At 43.0% G+C, this 16,378-nt stretch overlaps 1 protein-coding gene across 1 annotated transcript in view; it reads left to right on the top strand.

Moving 5' to 3' along the window:
- The window catches only part of TGFBR1 (transforming growth factor beta receptor 1), a 62,262-nt gene extending 46,255 nt beyond the window's left edge, over positions 1 to 16,007 (top strand). Inside the window, exons 6-9 of the mRNA XM_060199105.1 lie at positions 1,690 to 1,846; positions 4,983 to 5,107; positions 7,573 to 7,703; positions 11,401 to 16,007. Of these exons, the coding sequence (XP_060055088.1) occupies positions 1,690 to 1,846; positions 4,983 to 5,107; positions 7,573 to 7,703; positions 11,401 to 11,526 (539 nt within the window). The 3' untranslated portion in view covers positions 11,527 to 16,007. The remainder of the gene's footprint in view (positions 1 to 1,689; positions 1,847 to 4,982; positions 5,108 to 7,572; positions 7,704 to 11,400) is intronic.
- Positions 16,008 to 16,378: the final 371 nt, after the last annotated feature.

Here is a 16,378-nt window from a genome sequence, read left to right as displayed (position 1 = left end):
AGCTACCCGTTGGCCCCTCACATCCTGTGTGACTACTACACACTTGCTGTTTCAATCGAGACACTCTGTAATTCTTACTGCTAATTAGAACAGTTGTGGAGTTGTAACTTAGCTGTGATACAATTCAACCACTTAAAATGCACAATTACATGGATTTCAGTATATTTGGAATTGTGCAACTGCCCCCAATTTGAGAACATTTTTATGATCTCCAAAACAAACCTCTTCGTTGCCCCGCCCTGCTCCCCTCCCCCTCCTGCCCCCCTGTACCCCCCTGTAGGTCACTTCTCTAACTGTAGACTTGCCTGCTTCACAGCATATGTGGTCTTTTTTTTTTTTCTTCAAAAAATATTTTAGTGATTTAACAATAGCTTGCAGAATTGGAAGATTTCAGGAGTGTAATTTCACACTGTGTACATGACTGTGTACAACTCGCCACAACCGTCACCAGCGTCCCTGTGGAAACCCCACCCCCACCCCTTAACCACCTTGGTTTTCACAGACTCTAAGAGCTAGTTTGGCTGAATATGAATGTATACGTACGCCGGCTTGTTTCAGCAACCATCATTCCGCAGCTGAGGCGAACCACCCACTAGTCGCCTCTTAACTGCCTCACCTCTTATTTCAGCACGTGGTCTTTTGTCACAGGCTTCTTTCCCTTAGAGTTTTCAAGGCTCACGTTTTACAGCTGAACACAGTTCCAGCCATCTCTGGGCACCGTGTTGTGTCTCTCTGTTCACTGACCGATAGACACTGGGGGTGTTTCTACATCGGGTTCTTAAACGAGTAATGCTGCTACGAGCCTTGGACAAGGACAGGCTTTTGTGTGGATGGATGTTTTTCCACCTCTCCTAGGTCATACACTGGGGAGTTAAATTACTACATCATTTAATAGTAACTCTAGTGGTTTGAGGAACTGCCAAATGACTTTTCCCAAAGTACCTATGCCGTTTTATATTCCTAGCAGATGTGAGGCTCCCAAGTTTTCCACGTTGTGGAATCTTTTTTTTTTTTTAATTTAAAATAATAATTAAATTTGGAAATGAATTTAAAACATTTTAATGATAGTTTTTCTAGTGGTTACCATTATTGTTATACACTGAATAATGAGTGCATTCCAGTTGATAGGCAAAGGGAGCAGTCTAGATGCCTGACTCTTGCCCTCGAATATTGGTTGGTCTGTTACTAGGTCTTCTATGAATAATCCACAAGGTCGTCGGGAGACTGATGTTTTTAACTCTAGTGTTCGAGTCGCCAAGAGCATTTTCTGAGTCATCTTTTAAAGCATCTACTTTTCTGTTCTGCTTGTAAGACTTGTGAAAACTATGGTGGTTATCTTACTTTTTTATGAGTGATTCAATACTGATTTACAAAATTATGAGATGACAGGGTACAAATCTGCATTGCACATTCTCTCCATTGGAAACTGCAGTAATTCTCCCAAGGCCACAAAACGGACCGACTATTATTTCTTTAAATATGCATATATATGTTTCCTCGTCTACCTGTGTTCCATCTATTTTTTTTTTTAAGAAATGTAACTCAGCAACTTTTTAAACACGATTGTCTTGAGACTTTTAGTGATTGCCCCAGGTCTGTCAGCGGTATGGACTGAAACGGGTTTTGAACCTAAGAGTGAGATAGGTGATAGGCGTGACCTTGTAAGCACTCCGTGTTTTCTTTCTCTAGGAAAACCAGCCATTGCTCACAGAGATTTGAAATCCAAGAATATCCTTGTAAAGAAGAACGGGACTTGCTGCATCGCAGACTTGGGGCTGGCAGTAAGACATGACTCAGCCACAGACACCATTGACATTGCTCCAAATCACAGAGTGGGAACAAAAAGGTACCTTTTTTTTTTTTTTTTTTTTTTTCTTAATTTGCCACCAGGGCTTTTTAAAAAATTTCCTTATTGGTAGTCATGTTTCACATGCGACAGTAAATACAGTAGTTTGTACATGCATAACATTTCTCAGTTTTCCACATAACAGTACAACCCCCACTAGGTCCTCTGCCATCCTTTTTGGGCCTGTATTCTCCCCACCCACCAGGGCTTTTACTTGGGCTTGCTGTCTGTAGTCCGAGTCCACCGCTCCTAGTAGTCACCTCCCTTATTTTTTCTTTCCTTTCTTCTGTTGTCAGAGACAGACATAGAGAAAGGAGAGATAGGAGAGGAAGAGAGACATCTGCAGCACTGCTTCACCACTCATGAAGCTTTCCCCTTGCAGGTGGGGGCTGAAGGCTTGAACCCGGGTGGGTCCTTTTGTGTGGAGTGTGCGCTCTAGTGGGTTTGCCCTCCCCCCTCCCCCTCCCCACTTCTCATCTGTATAGACATGTAGTTTTTGAAACTCAGATGTGTACTTCATGCTTCATTGTCAGATTTTGTTAATGGCTTGGGAGAGTGTCAGTCAGTAGGGTATCATCCTACAGCACTCCCACCGCCAAACGTCTTTGCCTCACCCCTCCAGCAGCAACCACCCCATGTCTCTCACATATGTGGGTTGACAATATATATATATATATTTTTTTTCTTCTTCTTTCAAGTTCTTGTGTTTCAATTCTCTGTATTCAACGTATTAGTGAAATCATCCTGTAATCAGCCTTCACTTCCTTACTGACTTCACTAAGCATAATCACTTCCAGTCAGTTCCATCTGTTTAGTCCCACAGGACACAATATATTGTGTTGTTAGAAAAGTCATAAGAGGGGGTCGGGCGGGTTAAGCGCACATGGCACAAAGCTCAAGGACCGGCATAAGGATCCTGGTTCGAGCCCCCAGCTCCCCACCTACAGGGAGGTCCTTCACAGGCGGTGAAGTAGGTCTGCAGGTGTCTGTCTTTCTCTCCCCCTCTCTGTCTTCCCCTCCTCTCTCCATTTCTCTCTGTCCTATCCAACAACAACAGCAGCAATGACAACAACAATAGTAATGACGATGACAACAACAAGGGTAATAACAAGGGCAACAAAATGGGAAAATGGCCTCCAGGAGCAGTGGATTTGTAGTGCAGGCACAGAGAGAGCCCTAGCAGTAACACTGGAGGCAAAATAAATAAGTAAATAGTCATAGACATTTCTGCATTATTTTGTGTTGTTAGAAAAGTCATGAGACATTTCTACATAGAAACCTACATCATGGGGAGTCAGGCGGTAGCGCAGCTGGTTAAGCGCAGGTGGCACAAAGTGCAAAGACCGGCATAAGGATACCGGTTCAAGCCTCCAGCTCCCCACCTACAGGGGAGTCACTCCACAAGCGATAAAGCAGGTCTGCAGGTGTCTGTCTTTCTCTTCCCTCTGTCTTCCCCTCCTCTCTCAATTTCTCTCTGTCCTATCCAACAACAACAATAATAACTATAACAATAAAACAACAAGGGCAAAAAAGGGAATAAATAAATATTTTTTTAAAAAAGGAAAAAAAACTACGTCTTGGGGCTGGGTGGTGGCGCACCTGGTTGGGTACACATGTTGCAATGCACACGGACCCCGGTTCAAGCCCCCAGTCCCCACCTGTAGGGGGAACGCTTGTTGAATGGTAAAACAGGAGTGCAGGTGTCTCTCTGTCTCTCTCCCTCTCTATCATTCCCTTCCCTCTTGATATCATCATGACTGTCTCTACCAGTAAATAAATAAAGATAAAAAAATTTAAAGAAAAAAAAACCTTATGTCGTGACTTTTCTAGTAACCCAATAAATCATTGACTCACGTACGATGCCCTTTTCAGTCTAATGTGATCACAGGCCAGAGCCATCATTAGCCAGCCTTGCCATAGCACCCTGGGAGGGGCTGTGGTACTGGAGGAGACTGATGCTATGAAATCTCCCTTTCTCTCTCTTTCTGTCTCTGTCTCTGCATCCTTCTATCTGAATGAGAAAGTGGCCAGGAATGCCACATATGTGCAAAAAAAAAAAAAAAAAAAAAAAGCCTGAGCCTAACATGAACGAGACTATGTGCGCATGTGCAGTGTCTGAAATACTGTCCATCAAAAGTTAGCACTGTCTGGTCTAACGGAGCTATTTCCACGTTGTACTTTAGGTACCTAGGGAAATGGTCAATGAAAGATGGGAGTCGTTTTGAAAAATAGGCTCATAAATCACCATAAAAATGGCTTACCTAAAGTGGGTTCAAAAGTGATGTTGCAGGGGAATTGGGCAGTAGCGCAGCGGGTTAAGTGCACGCAAAGTGCAAAGACTGGCATAAGGATCCCTGCTCGAGCCCCCAGCTCCCCACCTGTTGGTATGCTTTTAAAAACCCCTTGTTTCATTTGGTTTAAATCCCCCCTGCTTAACACTATTCTGTTTACATAACCACTTCATTCTATTTACATAACCGCTGTTAACAAGCACCACCCTCCCTCCAGGGCATTGGTTCAATCCCCACTGTTTCATGATATGTTTTTGCTCTGCCCCCTCTCCTTGTCACACTCTGATTTTCACCAGTCACTTTTCTCTCCACCCTCTCTATGTCACAGCCTGTTCACGCCCTACTTGGGAAGTATATATAAAGACAACATTGTTCGTTTTAGTAGAGTTTAGCTTAGCTCGGCTTAGATTGTGCTCCGTCCTGCATGAATAAAGAGATACTGCCTACAGCTCAACCATGAGTCCCTGGTCGTCTGTTACCCGCCCGTGAAGCCAGCCCGGCGAAAACAACACCCACCTGCAGGGAGGTCATTTCAAAAGCGGTGAAGCAGGTCTGCAGGTGTCTGTCTTTCTCTCCCCCTCTGTCTTCCCCTCCTCTCTCCATTTCTCTCTGTCCTATCCAACAACAACATCAATAATAGCTACTACAATAAAACAACAAAAGGGAATAAATAAATATTTTTTAAATAAGTGAAATTGCATCTTATATAAGAACCATGCCGAAAAGGGTTTGGAAAAAGTCTTAAGGTTAACGTTGACTTTTCTTTTTTTAATTCTCGGATGTTACAGGAAATCTATTAAATAGCTGACCACTCCGCTCCATAAAGTGCCGGCTTCTTTTTCCAGGTACATGGCTCCTGAGGTCCTGGACGACTCCATAAACATGAAGCACTTTGAGTCCTTCAAACGGGCCGACATCTATGCCATGGGCTTGGTGTTCTGGGAGATAGCACGGCGATGTTCCATTGGTGGTAAATTTCCTCCTCCCGCCCTCAGCAGTTTGTCATGAATAGAAGTCGTACAAAAATCGCTTTCTTGTCAGAGCAGGTAGCACAGCGGGTTAAGCGCACACAAAGCACAAAGACTGGCATAAGGATCCCTGCTTGAGCCCCCAGCTCCCCACCTGCATGCAGGGAGGTCATTTCAAAAGCAGTGAAGCAGGTCTGCAGGTGTCTGTCTTTCTCTCCCCCTTTCTCTCTTCCCCTCCTCTCTCCATTTCTCTCTGTCCTACCCAACAACAGCGACAACATCAGTAACAACAACAATAATAACTACAACAACAATAATAAAAGCAAGGGCAACAAAAGGGAAAATAAATAAATATTAAAAAAAAGTTTGGAAGTCAGGCAGTATCCCAGCGGGTTAAGTGCACCTGGCACAAAGCCAAAGACCAGCATAAGGATCCCAGTTCAGGCCCCCGGCTCCCCACCTGCAGGGGAGTCGCTTGACAGGCGGTGAAGCAGGTCTGCACGTGTCTTTCTTTCTCTCCCCCTCTCTGTCTTCCCCATCTTTCTTCATTTCTCTCTGTGCTAACAATGACATCAATATCAATAACAATAATAACTACAACAAGAATGAAAAACAATAAGGGCAACAAAAAGGGGGGAAACCCCTTTAAGAAAAAAAGAACTTTAAAAAAGAAATTGCTTTCTCTTCATACATATCAGAAAAGTCCAAAGTTATGTCCAGCAGGTGACCACTGTGTGTGTAGGAGGAAACAGAGAGCGGCCTGTAGTGGTGGGAGGGGCACCTGCTTTGTCCTGGCGCACAGCTCCACCCCAGTGTGCCCGCACCTGTGCCAGGCTAGCATTGCAGGCGGGAGAGAGGATCCAGGGACTCGTGGCGGCATGGTAATACAATTCTTTATTGATGCGGGCCCCAGAATCGGCTGTGAGCACAGCAGGTTAGGCCACGTGGCGCCAAACAGCAATGGTTGCCTCCCTCTCTGCACGCCAACCCTTCTCCAGGTCGGGATGTGGGAGAGAAAAGAGAGAGCGAGGGAGAGAGAGAAACCAGAAACAGAAGTAAAACCGGAAGTGGCAAGTCGGAAAAGGAGATGGCTAGGAAAGGGGGTTGAGAGAGGCAAGAGGCATGCTGGGAAGGTGGAAGCGTCCTTAGCTACTGTTGTGATGGTTTTAATTGGTGGGATTTAGCAGTACCCTGAGGGGATAACTTGGTGAGGAGACCTTTAGTCATTTCTTTCTTTTTTTTTTTTTAATATTTATTTAATTTATTTATTCCCTTTGTTGCCCTTGTTGTTTTATTGTTGTAGTTATTGTTGTTGTCGTCGTTGTTGGATAGGACAGAGAGAAATGGAGAGAGGAGGGGAAGATAGAGAGGAGGAGAGAAAGACAGACACCTGCAGACCTGCTTCACCGCCTGTGAAGCGACTCCCCTGCAGGTGGGGAGCCGGGGTTCGAACCGGGGTCCTTATGCCGGTCCTTGTGCTTTTGCGCCACCTGCGCTTAAAACGCTGCGCTACAGCCCGACTCCCCCTTTAGTCATTTCTAAGACAAAGCAGAAGATTGGTTTGTAGATAATAATACTTGCATGGAAATATGGTGGTTTGTGGGCCCTGCCAATGTTCAACCACATCTGCACAATTTCCCAACACTCCTGAATCTTGGGAAGCAGCTGGGCCCAGCCCCTCGCTACCTTGGAATATAGTTATTTACAGTGCCGATTACTTGGGGCCTCCTAGAGGACTTTCTGGAACATGCCTGAGTCACAGAGAATTTTTTTTTCCCCTCCTGGAATTGTAGGTTATTTTCTCCAACTTGATAGTTAGAAATTGCACGTATAGAATATAACTACATTCCATTACGTACTTTTAAAAGTAAGGGTTTTGTCTGTTTTTGTTTTTGTCTTTTACTTTTTAGTTTTAGACTGAGTGCTCTTTGGTTTTTGCCCAAGAGAAAGCCTCTTCTCTAAGTGCAGGTTTGGCTGAGACCAGGGCTTCTGGCTTTTGAGGTGGTGAGGAGCAGAGTCCGTCTCTGCCTTGCAGCCGAGGCTGGGTTACTGGCAGACACAAGGTGAGGAAGAGCCTGGCACCTCGGACTGGCCTCATAGGACTCAGCTCAGCCATTCCAAGTGGGAGACAGGGCTGCCCTCAGAGTGAAAGCTCCCATGTCTTAAGCATTAGGGAACTGGGGGAAATGTAAGTTGAGTCATCGTATCTTACAGCTGTCATTACAGTGGTCTTCGGTGATATTTAACTTCAAGGCCTGGGTCCTGCACCAGCTCAGGGAGGTGGGTTGTTAGCAGATGTGGATGAGGTAAAGCAAGTCTCAAGCTCTGTTTCACTTATTAATTTAGCAGTGGAATACTAATAGAATTTTCATATTTTCTGTTTTTATCAGGCCAAAGAATAGTCTAGCATTATCTGAGTAAATTCTTCAAAACAGTTCTTTTTTTTTCTTTTCTTTAACCAATACAGGAATTCATGAAGATTACCAGCTGCCTTATTATGATCTTGTACCTTCTGACCCATCCGTTGAAGAAATGAGGAAAGTTGTTTGTGAGCAGAAATTAAGGCCAAATATTCCAAACAGATGGCAGAGCTGCGAAGTAAGTATTTCTCCTGGTACAACTGCTTCTGCTCAGTAAGTTGGAATTTGCTGTAGGAAAATAGACACAATTCTCTTTTTCATGACGTTAGTGAATAGAAACAGAACTGTTTGATTTTCATGGTTGATTTGAAGCCCATTGAAAGGGCAGTAAACCTTTAGCAGGGGCCACAGTGTGTCAGAGCAGTGCGCCACTGAGCCAAGTCTGCTGTCATTTAAATAAACGCCTCCCTTGGGCTGGGAAAGGCAGCTTGATGGCTCTTCAGAAGATGCTCATGCCTGAGGCTCCAAAGTCCCAGGTTCCATTCCAGCACCACCATAAACCAGAACTGAGGAGTGCTATAGTCTCTCGTCTCTCTCTCGTTCTCTCTCTCTCTCTCTCTCTCTCTCTCTCTCTCTCTCTCTCTCACACTGTGTCTTTCTCTTTCATTAATGGGAAGGAAAAAGGAAGAAGAGAAAGAGAATGCTTCCATTCAGTCGGGGCTGAGCCTGCAGTAGTGAGTGGATCCATGCCGGTGGCAGTTAGAAGGCCTTGGGTCCAGAGCAGCTCAGTCACCATTTTTGATCTCAAACGACTGACAGGCAGGTCAGATGACTTTATACCTTACTCATCTGATTGCCCGTACAGCCAACTAGTCGTAGGGACTTGGGGAAAATGCTTTCCAGCAGTGTGCGAAGTTCTTAACCAGAGGTTTTAGGAATGCCCTTGTTGTTGTAAAGGATGCGGAAGTGGGGCTGGGCTGGTAGTGTGGAGGTAGTGCGGCAGGCTTGCGTGCCCGAGGCCTCCCCATAGGTTGCAAGTTCAGCCTTCAGCTGGATCTTACGCCGGAGCTGAGCGGGGCTCTGGGCTCTCAGTTTCCCTCTCTTGAGCTCACATGGGCATAACATTTCAAGATGTGATTTTAAAAAAGAAGTCACGAAGCATAGCCTATCCTTTGTTGCTAAGCGCCTCTATCTGTTATGGCCAGCACTTCTCTTCAGAGTTGAAGTCTTGTCATTCAGAAGGCAAAAGGCTTGTGAGTGAATTAAGTAGTTGATTTTACAGTTTAAAGCAGGGCCGGGTAGAACTTTTAACATTAAGAGACCTCCAACTAAGTTGAGCATCCAGGCCCAGTGTACTCAGAGAATGTTTTTAGACGTTTAGCAAATGACCTTTTCTGGAGGCTAGATTTGTCTTAAAATGTTGATCCTCACGCCACAAAAACACAAACGACCTATTGATACCTGTGTGCCCACTCAGTAACTAGAGCGGATCATTATTGAGCAGATCCGCTTTTTGATTGTGAAGGTAAGTTTGCAGCTGGAGTCAGAAAATGTGGAGTCCAGTCATCTCCTACCAGCTCCTGCTCCCACTGTAGCTTTGGCTTGTGCTCCGTCTGGCTGGTTTTCTGCGCGTTTATCACTAATGCAGTCTTCTACTTTCCCAGGGTTTTTAAATGCTCTCTCAGTAGTTGCAATGTATCCAGACTGTAAAAAATGAGGTTGATGGGTACTTGAAGAGCATCTTCCAGAACCTTCCGACCTCCCCCTTTGATCTGGATGCCCTTCTCCCCCCTTAGACAGGGTTCGTCTTGGTAGCACCTTCATCACCAACCAATTTTGGGTGAATTCTTCTTGGATCTCGTGGCTTCCTGTTTGTTTGTTTATGCATTTCTCTCTGTGTTTTTAATATTTATTTATTCCCTTTTGTTTTATTGTTGTAGTTACTATTGATGTCGTGGTTGTTGGATAGGACAGAGAGAAATGGAGAGAGGAGGGGAAGACAGAGAGGGGGAGAGAAAGACAGACACCTGCAGACCTGCTTCACCGCCTGTGAAGCGACTCCCCTGCAGGTGGGGAGCCAGGGGCTCGAACTGAGATCCTTACACTAGTCCTTGCGCTTCGCGCCACCTGCGCTTAACCCGCCATACTACCGCCCAACTCCTGGTTTACGCATTTCTCTAGTCAGGTCTCTGCTTAAATGTTACCTGGTTACTTAAAAAAGCATTCCGCTGGGGGCTAGCTGACCCAGCTTCTAACGTGTGGTCCCCACCTGCAAGAAATCTTTAAGAGCAGTGAAGCAGAACTGCAGGTGTCTCTCTTTCTCTCTTTCTCCCCCTTCCCTCTCAGTTTCCCTCTGTCCTATCAAATAAAAAGAGAAAACAATTCTTCTATCGTTTTTCTTTAAAAAACATTTTTATAGTTATCTTTATTTATTTATTAGAGACAACCAGAAATTGAGAGGGAAGGGGGAGATAGAGAGGAAAAGAGAGACTGACTGAGAGACACCTGCAGCCCTGCTTCACCGCTTGCAAAGCTTTCCCCCTGCAAGTGGGGACCAGGGGCTCGAACCCAGGTCCTTGCGCTTTGTCACATGTGTGTTCAACCAGGTGCGCCACCACCAGGCCCTTCCAATCTTTCTTTTTTTCTTACTTTTTGAATGATATTTCTCTTTAACACTTATTGCTAAAAAGTCCTTTACTTTAGTCAGTTATTAATTATATGCTTTAGATTTCTAGGATGTAGCTTTGATGGGCAGTTTTATCTGTTCATTGGTATATCTTAGGAGCTGGGGCGGCGGTACGGATTAAATATTTGTTGACTGCACATATATATGCGTGCATATGTTTCCCCCATTGGTCCTTTTAATCCAGAAACAAATGCTTATTTCTAAGCAGATGTCTCTCCAGTATCTTGATTTCTTCCTTTCCATTTTCCTGTTCCTTTCTTCAACTGCAGTTATGAATGCTAGACCTGTTAAACAGGCCTTCTGGTTTTCCTTTTATTTCTAAAGTTTCTTTTTTTTTTTTTTTTTTTTTGTTTTTGCCTCCAGGGTTACTGCTGGGGCTCGGTGCCTGCACCATGAATCCACTGCTCCTGGAGGCCATTTTTTCCCCTTTTGTTGCCCTGGTTGTTTTATCACTGTTGTGGTTTTTATTTTTATTATTGTTGTTATTGATGTAGTTGTTGGATAGGCCAGAGAGAAATGGAGAGAAGAGGGAAACACAGGGAGAGAAAGACAGACACCTGCAGACCTGCTTCACCGCCTATGAAGCGACTTCCCTGCAGGTGGGGAGCCGGGGGCTCGAGCCAGGATCCTTACGCCGGTCTTTGCACTTCACGCCACACACACTTAACCCACTGCACTACCACCCGACCCTCCTACAGTATCTTTTTAAAATTCTCATTTGTTTATAATAAGGCAGAGGGAAACTGAGGGGTTGAGGGAATCAAGAGGGGGAAAAGACACTTGTAGCCCTGCTTCGTGACTTGAGAGGCTTTCCCCCAGCAGATGGGAACTGAGAGTTTGAACCTGGATCCTTGAGCGTTGCAGTGTGTTCACTCAGCCAGGTGCACCACCCGGAGCTCCACCATCTAATTTTTTTTTTTTAATTTTTTTCTTATTTATTTACTTACTTACTTATTTTTTGCCAGAGCACTGCTCAGCTTTGGCATATGATGGGGTGGGGGGGGGACTGAACCTGGGACTTTGGAACCTCAGGCAGGAGAGTCTGTTTGCATCACCATTATGCTATCTACCCCCACCCTCTGCCGTCTGATTTTCTTAGCCATCTTTATCTTTTTATTTTCCCCCTCCACTTTAGGAAGATTTATCAGTTTTTTTTACACATATAATTTTAAAAGAAAATTTCTAGGCAAATTCTTAGCCAGCTCAATGAAAAATGGTGTGTGCATTAATTATTTTTATTTTCTTGTAGGCCTTGAGAGTGATGGCTAAAATCATGAGAGAATGTTGGTATGCCAACGGAGCAGCCAGACTTACAGCTTTGAGGATTAAGAAGACATTGTCACAACTCAGTCAACAGGAAGGCATCAAAATGTAACTCTCCAGCTTTGCCTGAACTCTACTTCGCCTCCAGATCTGCTCCTGGGTCTTCATTTGGGAAGTCACTTGTTCTACCTCACTGAGAGGGAACAGAAGGCTATTGCTTCCTTGTGCGACAGTGGCATAAGGTCAATTGAGAACTTCCCAAGGATTCTTGGGACCCAGAAAACAGCCCTGTGGGTCCTCTTCTGCACTATGAGTGAGCGCTGCTTTCCCAGGACAGTTCTCAAATATTATGCAGTCTACCTGTATTTTTTATTAACAGAACTTGTTTTTTAAAAGAAGGTCTTTTAAAATTTTAAATTGCAGGTCTTAACTTTAGGTAACTCTGCTGAAAATTACCTTTAAGGTTAGTTAAAGGAGCTGGATTGATGAGCGAAATGAAACATTTCTTATTTTTAGAGAAAGTGATTTACTCCTGGTTAGTACATTCTCAGAGGATTCTGAACCACTAAAGAGTTCCCTTGCTTCAGACTTTGAATGTACTGTTCTGTGATTTTCAGGATCTTAAAATGAATACTTATAAAGCTCTTATCTTGAGTCTAAAAATGACCTCATATAGTAGTGAGGGACAGAACTTATACGGTTGTATTTTGTATACTCTAACTGTTCTTTCGCATATTTAGGACATGATTGCCTAAATGAGTGGAATTGTACTATACCAGAAAGTGCCACTTCCATATGTCTTTTAAATGGAAACGAGTAGAGGTGCTTCAAGTCTCTATGTATCAAAACCTCTTCATGTTTTAATTTAAAAAAAAAGGTTTCTGGGTCACCAGATTTGTTTGTTTGTTTGTTTGTTTGTTTGTTGGGAGTGTTTTTGTGGTATGTTGTTCAGTATTCCATTTTGAAAATGCCTTTCTCCTACCAAAACGTACTTAAACCACTAAAGAAACGAAGTGGCATTAATTGGTAAATTGTTGTCATGGTTACGTTTGAACGATCTTACATCGAACTTTGCACTTACCTGTGTTGTGTAGGTTACTTTAAAAGTCACGTGGCACCCAGATGCTTATAGTACTTTAGTAATTTAAAGCCCCAGCCTATGGACTAATTGTTCGAAAAGGGAAAGCTTGTCTAGCTGCTTGTAAAAGTTTTGTGGCATTCTGTAAGCCATTTTTCCCCCTTTATCTGATCAAAGACAGTGTTATATTTTTTAAGAAATGTGTTACGTTTGAGATGCAAATATGGTTCATGTTAAATGGGAAAGTAAAGGTGGTTAATAATTTGAACAGCTAACAGGTATGCAGGAGAATCATATTTGGTAAGCAGGTGTCAACATTTCTAGGATTTTCAGTCTTTGTAATTGAGCCTAGAGTCAGTACAGGGCTGCTTTGAGACCTCACTACAGTTTGGGGAGGGCAGCTTTTAATATCGTCTCCTGCGTGCAGATGGCGCAGTTACTAATCCACGTGGTGGTGTAGTGAGTTCAGCGCACCCTTGCGATTTGGGCGAGAGGCAGTAGAAGTATTTTCTGAGTGTAGATTTTCCAGTTACAGATGCTTTTTGCTCACGGTAAATGTTTAAAGTGAACTTGTCATAGTTCTTCTCACATTAAATTGAAACTGGCTTCTCATCATTGATCTTTTATTTCCAGTGCTAAACGTCTTTGCAGGGCTTTCACAGTTATCAGAGACCTCTTTATCACTGTGACCTTATTTTAAGGTGGAAAAAAAGAAAGAAAGAAAGAAAGAAAGAAAGAAAGAAAGAAAGAAAGAAAGAAAGAAAGAAAGGAAGGAAGAAAGGCAACTGTAGTTGTGAGGCAAGACCTTGACTTTGCAGTTAGTTCTATCAACTTCCAGAAGAGATGGTCAGAATAACCTCTCCAGTATTTGGGGTAAGAGATGGTGGTCACTTATGCTCACTGAGCTGCCCTCTGATAAATGTTTTATCACATAGCAAAATTGGAAGACTGTTGACTCTTCAAGCCAAAGTTATCATAGAATTAATGACATACTTCATAGGAGCTTAGTGCTGACTTCATCTGTTTAAAAACATGACAGGAAAAATGCACTTAAAAATTAATGTTTTGACTACAAGTTTAGATATCATGGTTTCATTAAAGCAAAGGAATGATTTGGAAGTTTTTCTCTTTTAATTTGTTATAGTTTCTGTTTAATCATTTCTAACTATGATCTGGTACTTCTCTTGTACTCTTTTTTTTTTTTTTTGGAAATATAGGGGACCAATGTATCTTACCACTAAAATTATTTTTATATGATTTTAGAGAACATACCAAAAGTTCTTGTCTAATTTAAATTTGTGATTGGTAACATGATATCTCATGTTCTCATTTTCATAAAAGGTTAGAAACTGTTGCTAAAGACACTGTTTAAATCATTGATTTACAATTATACTGTCCTTGCCTCATTGGGGAAACTTTTTTGGTGGTGAATCCAGGAGGGTTTCAAAAGTGGAATTTAGTTCTAAATCGAGTTCACATTGACTGCAGTTAATTCCTTTTTGGGGCTAATGAGAGTGTGATAAATTTCAATTAGCTAGCATTGAGAATGAACATAAAAGCTGAAACCAGTGACAACTACTGTGACAGTGACTGTAGATCACTTTAACTGGCATGTTAATTTTGTTGTTTAGAAACAAAAGTTTTTGTTTAACTGCCTGTCTTCAGATACTCACCTTCTGAGCTCAGCTTGGCTACAACATTACCTTAAGGCCACCGAGCTACCTGTCCACATTCACCTCCTCCAGAACCTGCCTGGACGGATGGGGATGGGAGAGGAGGGAGTTAGAGGGATGTAGATACCCTTGGCCCCCTCCTTACCCCTTCAGCTGCTCCACTCGGTCCCCTTTCTGCTGGACTCAGAGAACACTGCCTTAGCACCACCTTTCCCCGCACCCCCACCCAGCCAGCCAGCAGCCTTTTAAGACTGAGTAACAGCTTTGGGTGTGGAGAGCACTGTAGGCTACTTGTATTTCCTTCAAATAACTCAAGTCATTGAATGTGACAGACAGGGAGGGAGTCTCTTAAGTTCGAAGATTGGGTGGAATCTTGGGTGGATGAGTCCCCTCCCGGCTGCCTTGCTCTGAGCACAGCTCTGACCACGGAAGGAAGGAACGGGATGGCTTCCAGGTGGCAGCTATGGCAACAGGAGTTGTGCCAGCAGCAGTGACCAATCACGTCCCCTGTGGGACAGGGTGAGACCCAAAGAGCTGAGCCTGTAATGTTTTTCTGCTGTAATAATAGTGCTCAAGAAGTGCCTTGAGTCAGTGTCTAGTGCCATGGCCATTAAAAATTCAAAGTTGCAGTTGTGACTACAGAATTTAAGTGGTCCCTTGGCCATTTTGCAGTTTATATATGAATGAGTTCCCTTTTCTGCACCTCTGAGAACCGTCACATACAGACTCTGCTGGAAAGCGGGATGGTCAAGTGCTCATTAAAAATGCAAATCAGAATCAGAAACCCATCAGACAGGTTAACCGAGAGTTTGTTTTATTTTTGCACTGAAAGAGTGATTGTAAAATAACTGTTTCTTTTGTTTCTTGACTGTGGCAGTGTTCTGACTCCAAACTGGAGGCTCCAAGTAATGGTTTTGTTACAGTCTGGCAGGGAATGCCAAGGGAGAGATTTTTTGAGTCCCTAAAGAATAGCTCTGGGCATGCACCGAAGCTTCTGGTGTCTGGTTTGGGTTGCTGGAATGCCCACGTCTAGGACATTCTGAGGACTGTCAGTATGTTTAAACTTGAGAATCCTATTATGCAACCTTGTAAATTCTTTGAAATGTGGCTAATAACATTCAACCTATTTATATATAAAACGTAAGAAGAATTTGTGTTTATTTTTAACAATATTTTGAATGAATGGCCACGAACCATGTTTTTGATATCCCTTTTTTCACATTGTGCCAATGGAATGGGGTGTTTGATAATTTCCTTATATATGTTCAGGAGATGCTTCAAAATGTCAATTGCTTTAAAAGACTTAAATTACCTCTCAAGAGACCAAGGTACATTTACCTCATTGTATATATAATGTTTAATATTTGTCAGAGCATTCTCCAGGTTTGCGATTTTATTTCTATATAAAATATGAGTATTGTCTTGCTAAATTACTCAAATGGTACTGTATTGTTTATATTTGTGCCCCAGATAACATCACGTATCCTTTCTGTGTTTCATTGTTATTTGTGCAAAATTTTGTTTGGCTCTATTCCTGTATTCCCTACCCTTTCATACTTGTACAGAAACTCTCCATAGAAAGTTCATTTAAGTCCCATGATTTTTGCGAAACATGTAAAGAGGAAAGAAAAACAGGAACGACAGCGCCCCTACGGTTTTCTTTTGAGCTATATATTGTATTTGGAGTAATATTCTGGATGAACTGTAAATAGGAAGTAGAAGACTGATGCTTAATGTCAAGTCCTAACACTACAGTAGGGAAATGGAAGCAACGCAAATAAATCACTCCCCCCCCCAAATGTTAGTAGTATAATTTAAAATAAAATAAAATAATCTGTGTGAGCCATGCTGTTATCAAACCTCCTTGCTATAGATGGAAAGTGGAATCTCTGGACTGTTACCCAGTGCGAGTTGTAAGAAGCCGCGTGGTAAGCGGGGCATCTACCTGACAGACCCCTGGGGCGGGGCCAGGTGGTCAACCTGCCATGGGACACGCCGGGACCTGTGCAGTGCCAACCCTTAACCTTTGGCCAGGCAGATTTGCTGAGTTTGTGTTAAGGAAGTACTACTACTATAATTGTTACTGGTTTTTAAAGGAAACAGGGCATCTTTGTTTTCTTTCCCATGTTAAAGATTTGTGAAGGGTGGGCACCGGCTTGTAGAAATAGTTGTTTTTTTTTAAAGTAGATTTTTTATTTATAAAATGGAAATAT

Source organism: Erinaceus europaeus, chromosome 10, assembly GCF_950295315.1.
Source record: "Erinaceus europaeus chromosome 10, mEriEur2.1, whole genome shotgun sequence".
In the NCBI taxonomy this organism is placed as follows: domain Eukaryota; kingdom Metazoa; phylum Chordata; class Mammalia; order Eulipotyphla; family Erinaceidae; genus Erinaceus; species Erinaceus europaeus.
This window is presented reverse-complemented; position numbering and strand designations above follow the sequence as displayed.